Genomic DNA, 10,472 nt, shown 5'->3' with positions numbered 1-10,472 from the left:
TAGCTACTTTTTGATAGTAACTTGTAGTGTAGCTAACTACATTTTCAAAAGGGTAGCTTGACTGTAGTTTAACTACTTTTAATTCTATTGAATAAAATAATCTTATTTCAAACCAAAAATAAGATATATAAACTTGTTTTCAGTTTGGATTAAGATTATTTTGCTTACCCCATTGGCAGATTATTTTGCTTGTTTTAAGGAAAAACTCACTTAATTTTGACTTATTTTTCCTAAAAACAAGAAAATAATTTTTACTTGTCAAGAAAATGCTTCTTGATCTAAGAATTTTTAGATATTTGGACTGGAAACAAGACAAAAATTCTAAGTAAGAACAGCATTTTTTGCAGTGAATGTAGTTAGGCTACTTTATTGAGTATTTCCATTTTATGCAACTTTACTCATTTATTAATAGTAAATTAATAATTAATAAATGTTTGATCATCATGTTTGCAGCGAACAATATAGATCAGACCTAATGGAATAATAATAGTATCACTCCACGAGTTCTAAATTGAAACATATATATTGTACGTTTTAATGGATCACACTACAAACATGATGCATTGCTGTGTCCGTTATCCCATAATTCACACTTTTGGACACTTTTGCTTTAATGGACATTAGACAACACTGCAAAATCAAACTGTTATATTCTGTTATATATTTATTGTCCAACATTCCCAATTTTTCTGATGCATGTCCTTAATTTCATATGTTGGTATTAATTCAGTGTTTATAATGCTAATACTTGAACTTCAAAGAATTTTAACCCAAACTGACTGGGTTTCTAGAGAGAAAAGTTTTTGTAAAAAAAGTGGAAGACACAAAGTCTGTTAAAAGGATTTGATGATCACTATTAATAGTATTTTATTCTGTGTTGTCATCATTCAGGTTGGTTTTCAGCTTTAATGTACGTTTTTTTTTAACAAAGCAGCTGATATTGCCATAGAAACTAGTGGACTGCCGACTCTTTCACCACAAAATGGCGGAAACGCAGGGCCGCTGCTGGGCGCCGGTGTTTCAATGGAACGTTCTATTGAGTGTCGCTTCTTGTTAGTGTATATTCTTTGTTGTCACCAAACCAATCTACCTTCTTCTATCACTACCTTGCTGATATACTAGAGCAGTCAGCACAACACTCCCCCTTAGTGTCAGGTAGTAGGTGTACGCAAGGGAAACTAATGTGACAGGCCAAGTGTGTTACACAGTGCTAAAACCCCTTATACAAATGTATATAACTTGTATATATAAATTGTATGTGTACATGTATACAACTTTAGTACAGACTTTTATGCAGTAGTCTATTGAACATTTCAAACACACATTAGTCCTTATTAATACAGGTTCATATGTTAATGATTCTTCATTATTTCATCTTAAATCATATGCTAAATGTTCTGAATTATTGGAATCACATCCTGCAAATCTCCTGTTCTCTTAAGGGAAACAGTAGGAAACCACTGAAAGTGTTGACGTTATTCTGGTTATCAAATATCCTCGAGCCAGACCAAAGTCTCACATAGACAACATCTCCAACTTCCAGAATCAACACAACTCCATTTGAGGCGCCTAACGCACCCTGAGCCAGATAATCATGTGCCATAACCACCAGCTTTTCATTCTTAAAAATGGCTGCAGTTGCTTCAATTCCACCATGACCGTATACAGAGACTCTGAACATGTACGCTCCTTTCAGTGGGGCTGTGAAAACACCTGAATCAAATAACAAGAGATACAGAATCAGCTGTTTCCTGTATGATTGCTCAATTACCAAACACACTGTAATAGTTTTTAAAGATGGCAGATCATTTAATTCTCTTATACACATTACACAACTGCAGAGAGGTCTGAATGGAGCAGAAGGGTTTATGACTCCATTTCATTGATAATTACCTGTAACTGGGTTGTAGGCGTTCCCTATGTTTGTGAAGACTTTTTTGTAGGTTATTGTGATGTCAGTGGTAAACGGACCAACATATCCACTGCCAGATTCCATCAGTGCAGCTGAAAAAGCTATTTCTCTGTCTGTTATTGAAAACATAAGGACTGTTGTGATATATTACTCTGTTACACTGAATTTAACATCATTCAGGCACACTTTCACCTCTATTTTCCTTTCTCAACTCCTCCACTTGACTCTGAGTAAGATTGGAAATTTCTGTGAAGGAATAAAGATTCTGTTAAATGACATTTATACTACTAAACCATTTACACAGTATACACTCAACTTAACACTGACATTTGTATTATATTGGTGAGGTTTTGATGAGGTACCATAATTTTTCTTGTTCAGCTCTTCCAGGATAAACATCTGTTGTTCTGCAGCCTGCTCAGCTTCTCTCAATTGCATCTCTAAAGCTTTGATGTTTTCTTTCTGCTCTGTAACGGTGGCGGTCAGTTCTCTCAGTGCTGCATGGATGTCAGGGAAGCACAGATCACAGTATTGTTGGCTGTCAGTTGAAGCTTCAGCTCTCAAAGTGTCTGTTTGAGGTGAATTCTGACTTCCGTCCTCAGAGCTGATCTGTTGACTGATCTCATTCTCATTGAGTCCTCCATCTACCTGCTGCTGGACGACAAACACAAAGGTTTCCAACAGCAGCAGTATACATACTAAAGCCTTCATTCTTCACTGATGTTTGTTTCCAGCTCTTGCTCTGTCATTCCCACAGCCTCTAATGTTCCTTTTATAGTGTCCTGATTTACTGTCTTTTGTACTTGGTTTATATTGCTTCAGATAAAGAAAAGTAATTAAAGTTGATTGTGAATCATAAACAAAGGGATGTTCCAGGCTTATTGGAAGTTTATCTCTTTATCTGATTCCTCTCTCTCAGCGGTCGGTAACCTTATAGCACGTGAAGGGAAAAACCCAGAAACCTCCGGTTGCGTGAATGGATTGTCTTATCTGCACGCTAGCTCCTGGGTTGATTCCAGGATTTTTTAAGTGGTGGGAACCAGGCCATGGGAAATCAGAAAATTCAACTGGAAATAAATATTGGCTTAGAAAACATTAAGCACAATAACAATATATTGCCAAAAGTTGTGGGACGCCTGCCTTTACGTGCACATGAACTTTAATGACATCCCATCCTTAATCCGTAGGGTTTAATATGAAGTTGGCCCACCCTTTGCAGCTATAACAGCTTCTACTCTTCTGGGAAGGCTTTCCACAAGGTTTAGGAGTGTGTTTATGGGAATGTTTGACCATTCTTCTAGAAGTACATTTGTGAGGTCAGGAAGTGATGTTGGTGAGAAGGCCTGGCTCACAGTCTCCGCTCTAATTCATCCCAAAGGTGTTCTTTTGGGTTGAGGTCAGGACTCTGTGCAGGCCAGTCAAGTTCCTCCACACCAAACTCGCTCATCCATGTCTTTATGGACCTTTCTTTGTGCACTGGTGCGCCGTCATGTTGGAACAGGAAGGGGCCATCCCCAAACTGTTCCCACAATTGAAAATGAAATTGTCCAAAATGTCTTGGTATGCTGAAGCATTAAGAGTTCCTTTCACTGGAACTAAGAGGCCAAGCCCAACCCCTGAAAAACAACCCCACACCATAATGCCATGCTTGAATTCACTGAGCTCCTGAGAGCGACCCATTCTTTCAAAAATGTTTGTAGGAGCAGATGCCTAGATGCTTGATTTTATAGACCTGTGGCCATGGAAGTGATTGGAACACCTGAATTCAATGATGTGTGGGGCGTCCCAATACTTCTGGCAATATAGTGTATCGTGTGCAATGCCCTTGTGTGTACTAATGCAATAAGTACACACAACAAATGCATAGAAAGCCACCTAAGAATTGCTTTAATGTGGCTTCTGAATGTTGTTTTAAAAGAACAAACATAAAACAAACACAACTACTGTATATAGAAGCTATTCACATCTTTGAATTAAAGGATTTATACTCTAATTTTATACACTACTCCACATTCAGATGCTTCTCAACCAGAATGCATTTTTGTTGCCGCAGATATCGTCGCGGTTCATTTTATTTCTGCTGTTGACCGCTAAGTGGTGCTATAACCATAGATTTTCATATGTTATGGAGTGGACGTATCACAGCTCGTTTTCGCGAGTAGCAGTCAACTGCCCCATGTGGAGATAAAATACTATCAAATAACATTTTTAAAAATCATATCCACATAACTACATGTAGAAAACATAAGCATTTGTGCAAGAATTTGTGGTTTAGAATGAATTCAAACAGTACAGTAAATGTCAAAATTGTGTTTACTTTTTCATGGACTGCGCTTTAATTAAGGAATAATTGACAATGGGTCATTGAATTCTTGAAGAATTCAAACAGAATCAGATGCATTGCTTGATCAGATTTACTCAGTTTTACTATGCCAGCTTTTCCCAGGCAAAATGAAGAGTATAGACCCACTCATCGTTCTTTGTCACACTCGCCATGAACAACATTTTCAACCCAATAATTAGCCTAAATTCCACAGGGATCCTGGGATCCTTCCATTCGTGTTTAAAAAAAACAAAAAACTTTCAGGTTAACGAACGCTATAAAGATTTTTTTTATTTATTTATTTTAGAGAACTGTTGGACACACACATCTCTGTAAAAGTGTTTGTTTGGGATTTGAACCCATGTCATTGATGTTTCTGTTCAACGCTCTACCACTCGACAATGAATGAACTTTCCACGAAATGCCCAGAACAGAAGATCTCTTTTCCAGCAGGAACCATCATGTCTGTGAGAACGCTCTTCATTTTGTGACGTGATGTGTAGCTAAGGATGTTGTTCCATACTCTGAATTTGTGCTCTGCATTTATCCCATCCAAGTACACACACAGTGATCAGAGAACAAACACACATACACACCGTGAACACAGACCCGGAGCAGTGGGCACCCAATTTTTGCTGCGGTGCCCGGGGAGCAGTTGGAGGTTCGGTGCTCAAGGGTCTCACCTCAGTCATGGGATTATGGGTGGAAGAGAGCTCTGTACAGTCACTCCCCCACGACAATTCCTGCTGGTACTGAGATCCGAACCTGCAACCTTTGGGTTACAAGTCTGACTCTCTAACAATGAGGCCACTACAGGACCAAAGCACATTCATATTATTAACTTTTTAAGTACTGACACTGTGTCGTCTTAATTCTACACCCCAGACAGAGCGAATACAGACACTGATCTCTCTGTTCAAGCCTGCAATAATTAATAAGTTTAACCATCCCAGGATTTTATTAAGGCCCATGTTGAAAATGTTTATGGAGCTCCATGCTGAAATGTGGGGGAAAAATAAACATTTATTTGTTTTTTAATGTTTTATTAATTATTTGAAACATGAGGGCATTTTATTGGGATATTTCGTCCCTGTGTTTTAATTCCTCTGTAGTTGAATTGTGCCTTCTTTTTAGCCTATTTTTTGTTTCTTCATTTTTCAGTTCATAAGAACTTAAAAAAAAAAAGTAAGGCACTTACAATGGAAATAAATGGGCCATATTATATAATATTTACAATGGAAGTAAATATTTAAAAACAGTTTCAATAGTATAGCCACAAAGCTTAAAAATTATATATGTAAACATGTGACAATAGCTAATGTATTTCATTTAAATAAAGTCAATCAAACTTGCATACGGACGTACGTTTTGAGGTAATCATTCCTTAAAGTAACACAGCCTGTTTTATTAAATTAGGTCCAATAAATACTATTAAAACGTGAGATTTCAACTTGAGCCAGACAAGAGTGTCTAGAGGGGTGGAACGGGGATTATGATTGTGCCCCAACCAGACAATGCCCAACGCCACTGGATCAGAGTGCTGTCAATCGCTGCTTGATTTGTGAAGTGCAAAAAAAAAAAAAAAAAAAAATCACATTTATGGAAACAAAATAACAAATATAATATATAAAATATAATATTGTAATTCTTTCTGCCAATAACACCTCAGCATACAAGCTTACCACAAGACAGCATGAACAAAAAAATGCAAGATGTTTTTAATCTTGTCATGGTTCATGTTCAATATAAAAGCAGAAGAAATGGGATATTGTGTGTCTAATCTAAATCTAAAGGACTGTTAAACATCTGATTACATCTGTTCATGGTTTCTATCTTAATCCTTGTTGTTTGTGTGCTGTTTAGTGATTGTACTGTGGAACCGTCTCAAGGAAGTATAGCAGAAGTTAATGGACAAGGAAGTGTACAAGAGGTTAGTAGTAAACACGGTTTGAACCCATTAGTCTGAATAAATGACCTGTGCATGTTTTTTGATAGCCACAATCCAATGATAGTATCTGTTGTGTGATGCCTTGTATAATATATATGCCTAATATAATATATGTATAATATATATGCCTTGTAGATACAGTTATATGTGTTGATAAAGCCTTATGTTTTAAAATAATGCTCTCAGACTCTGAGGATGACCGTCCAGGTCATCTGTGACACAGAACTGGTGTTACAGGTTCGTTTTGTTTATTACACTTTTTTGTTTATTTTTTTTTTTTAGTCATGGAATTTGTATATTTTTACATTTGTGCATAATGATCTCCTATTTGTAGAAAATGCATAGAAGTGTATGCACCTGTGATTAAAATGTACAGTATAGCCTATCTTTCAGACCTAGTGGAGAAATAGTAACTAATAATAGCAATTATTACTCCACTTGGTCTGAAATATATATTGTACGTTTTAATCCTCTGGATCACCCTAAAAAACATGATGATCTTAACTTTATTAATTATTAATTCACTATTAATAGTAAATATGTAAGGTTACATAAAATGTAACAAAGTAGGCTAACTATGTTACCTCAAATGTGTACTTAATGGTTGAATTCCACAACTGATAATGTAAAACATGTAAATGACAATACAACATTTACTGTCGGTGTCATAATATTTACTAATGACTTAATTTGAGATTTTCTATTGCGCTTCTGATTTGGGTGTGAGATTCTCCAACTTTGGGTGCGCAAGAGGTGATGGATTCAGTTGTCCAGTTGGCATTTTTACCCCAAAATGGCGTCCGTGCTACCAAAGCGCCACCTATTATCATGAAGTGCTTCGAGCGTCTGGTTCTAGCACACCTCAAAGACTGCCTCCCACCCACACTGGACCCACACCAATTTGCTTACCGTAAAAATAGGAGCACAGAGGATGCAGTATGCACAGTGCTGCACTATGTACTCACACACTTGGACAATAACAGCACATATGTACGGATGTTGTTTGTTGACTCCAGCTCAGCGTTTAAAGTGTTTCAGTCAGACACTGATGGAGAGACTCAGGAAGAAGTTACAACTTTTAGAATGAAACTGGACATTTTGGAATGGCTAGTGAATAAATGTATGTAGTTGCTGTGGAGTTGATTCAACTCATCGACTAGCATGTGCCGTCATGTTAATCTATGTGCAAATCCAGTTGAATTGACCCTGTCTGTGAAGCAGTCTGCAATGTCACCAACCTGGAAAGAAGCTTGTTGTAGTCCCTACCAGTCGTTTTAGTTTTACTACTCAAACAGCAAATTCTGTAAAAGAAAATATCTCCCTTTGCATTGAACTTAGAGGGTCCGTGTATCTTTTGGTCATTCGTTTTTTGATTTAATAATGAAATCGGAAAATGAAAAACGGCACCTTTTTCGTTTTTAATTTTTTTCAAACAAAAAGAAAACAAGAATTCGGCTTGATTTTTCGTTTTTCGTTCAGGGGTAGAAAATGAATAAACAACTTGAATATTTGATCTCAACATGTGGGCGGGAATGAAACGCCCCTTTCCGCTGATTGGTTAACCAAACATTAAACTGTGCCGTCATCAGTTCTTCCGCAGTTCAGAGCAGCAGAATAATAGTCCTTTGCTGCGATGGATTTAACGCATTTATTGCAACTATATAATCACTTTTAAATTTACATTTAATCTTAATCTCTATCTATTGATCTCTATCTCTCAAACAGCCAGACTAACGAATGACTTGAGACACTAATCGAGGCAGAGCCTATAAAGGCTTTCTTCTGTGTCCATAAAAACGCGTGTTTAGCTCAGAAATATTATTATCTCAGATATAATAATTCACTTCGCACCTGCACTCACAACTACCTAATAGCCAACACCTTTTACACACTGCCTGTTTTATTATTGCTGACCACCATCGTAGTTAATGTTCACAGCACATCTATTATAGTTCTATTATGATTTTTATTCAGTCAACAGATGGATATCATAATGCCATTATCTAATGTTTCAGTGATTGACCTTAGTGAAATATGAATTTGACATAACGGTGAACTTGTTTGAGTTATATGAATAAAACCCAGAAATAAGACTTTGTACAATAAACCAGAGATGAAGGGTTTTCATATTTAATGCCATCTACCAGTGTCAGAAATTAACTTTCCCATATGGGACAAATGATTTTCAGGGTATTTTTTTTACCTTTATATAAAATTTCTTTCCTAATCTTATTAAATATTTATGCTATCTATAATATTAAATTCTTAAATGTAGTCAAATAAATTAGAATAATATGACACTAGGCTGTTACCAATTAAATCACTATCAGTCAACTGCATGATGCTTTCAGATGTAGCTACTTGGGTAACACTTTACATTAAGGTTCCCTTTGTAAAGGGTTTATAAAGGTGTTTGTTAATGAGTAATAAGTCATTTACAAATGCATTATAAATCATTAATAATGCAGTTATAACTGCATGAATAAAAAGGCGACTTTAATGCAATACCTGCCAAATAGTGAGCCGTTTTTAACTCACATGTTATAAATGCTTAATAAATATATTTATTAACATATTTAACTCAAAACCAGATTTCTGGTTTATTTTATGATGCAGCAAAAATTGACTATCATAATTAGACTGAAGGTTGTTGTATTTGTGCTTTCTTATTAATATCTCATGACTGCCACTTGTCTTACTATGTTGCTTACCAGAAGTTTTTGTCTTACCCATGATACTCTCCAAAAAGGTCATGATGCCTCTCCACAGCAGTGTATAAAAACAAAATTATTGTTTTTTAAAGACAAAATTCCAACTTTATTTTGAAAATAAAACAAAAGATAATAACCATAACTTGATTAGATATTAAAGTCTGCGTGAACCGGAAGTTGCAAACGACTCTTCTCCAGTGTTGTGACGTATTTCCAAGTGAAACAGAATATTGAATAGAGGGCAGAGTTTTACTTTAGTGCTCCTCCTTTCCATCTCTCGCACTCCTCCTCTCCATATCTCACTCATAGCAGACGAACGGTTGCAGAAGAGTGGTTTACACGTTTTCAACCCAAGCCGTCAAACTGACGTTATCAGAGAAGGAACGCCATTCCAGACCAGAAGTAACTTTTCAGATTTTGATTAAAGATTACTGCGGCAAACAAGTTTTTTCTGTGTTTTAACGTGCACGGATTCATTGTTCACCACAAGACCAGTAATATTACCAGTAATAATATTAATGTAAAGTGGAAACTTGTGAACCATTTATTAATGAGTTATGAACATTAACAACCTATGAAAAGGAACCTTAATGTAAAGTGGAAACCTGTGAACCATTTATTGATGAGTAATAAATGTTAGTAACTGGTGAATGGGAACCTTAATGTAAAGTGAAGACCTGTGAACCATTTATTAATGAGTAATAAATGTTAGTAACTGGTGAATGGGAACCTTCTGTAAAGTGAAGACCTGTGAACCATTTATTGATGAGTAATAAATGTTAGTAACTGGTGAATGGGAACCTTCTGTAAAGTGAAGACCGGTGAACCATTTATTAATGAGTAATAAATGTTAGTAACTGGTGAATGGGAACCTTCTGTAAAGTGAAGACCGGTGAACCATTTATTAATGAGTAATAAATGTTAGTAACTGGTGAATGGGAACCTTAATGTAAAGTGAAGACCTGTGAACCATTTATTAATGAGTAATAAATGTTAGTAACTGGTGAATGGGAACCTTCTGTAAAGTGAAGACCTGTGAACCATTTATTGATGAGTAATAAATGTTAGTAACTGGTGAATGGGAACCTTCTGTAAAGTGAAGACCTGTGAACCATTTATTAATGAGTAATAAATGTTAGTAACTGGTGAATGGGAACCTTAATGTAAAGTGAAGACCTGTGAACCATTTATTAATGAGTAATAAATGTTAGTAACTGGTGAATGGGAACCTTAATGTAAAGTGAAGACCTGTGAACCATTTGAACCTTAATGAAAAGTGAACATCAGTGAACTGTAACTCAAAGGAAACCCCAAAGTATAATTTATTTAACATTAATTTAATATTTGTTAAAAATAAAAAGCCTCAATGGGCTAATGAAGATGCCTTGTGTGCAATTATTCCAATAATTCCAATGTAATTTATTTTCATATATTATCATTCCATTTTCAATTTTTTTACAAAATATTCTGTTACAGTTTTATATAGCTGCATACTAAAACATACAAGTACACCAACTTGCTACTGGATTTACATTGCTTTTTCTTTGTTTGATGTAGCATATTGGCAAAGTTTACAGA

At 35.8% G+C, this 10,472-nt stretch overlaps 1 protein-coding gene across 2 annotated transcripts; it reads right to left on the bottom strand.

Annotated features, from left to right (window-relative positions):
• Nucleotides 1–214: 214 nt before the first annotated feature.
• LOC137024072 (uncharacterized) lies at nt 215–2,653 on the bottom strand. 2 transcript variants are annotated; one of them, XM_067391235.1, is made up of 4 exons: nt 2,275–2,653; nt 2,105–2,158; nt 1,894–2,013; nt 215–1,713 (listed from the first exon to the last, which is right to left on the bottom strand). In XM_067391235.1, the coding sequence occupies exons 1-4, from the start codon at nt 2,621–2,623 to the stop codon at nt 1,412–1,414; spliced, it is 825 nt and encodes a 274-aa protein (XP_067247336.1). In that variant the 5' UTR covers nt 2,624–2,653; the 3' UTR covers nt 215–1,411. The 2 variants fall into 2 exon arrangements, with proteins under 2 accessions (XP_067247336.1, XP_067247335.1); XM_067391234.1 differs by having other exon boundaries at nt 217–1,713; nt 1,894–2,025.
• Nucleotides 2,654–10,472: the final 7,819 nt, after the last annotated feature.

Source organism: Chanodichthys erythropterus, chromosome 8, assembly GCF_024489055.1.
Source record: "Chanodichthys erythropterus isolate Z2021 chromosome 8, ASM2448905v1, whole genome shotgun sequence".
Taxonomy (NCBI): domain Eukaryota; kingdom Metazoa; phylum Chordata; class Actinopteri; order Cypriniformes; family Xenocyprididae; genus Chanodichthys; species Chanodichthys erythropterus.
The sequence above is the reverse complement of the archived record's forward strand: the minus strand, read 5'-3'. Positions and strand labels throughout refer to the sequence as shown.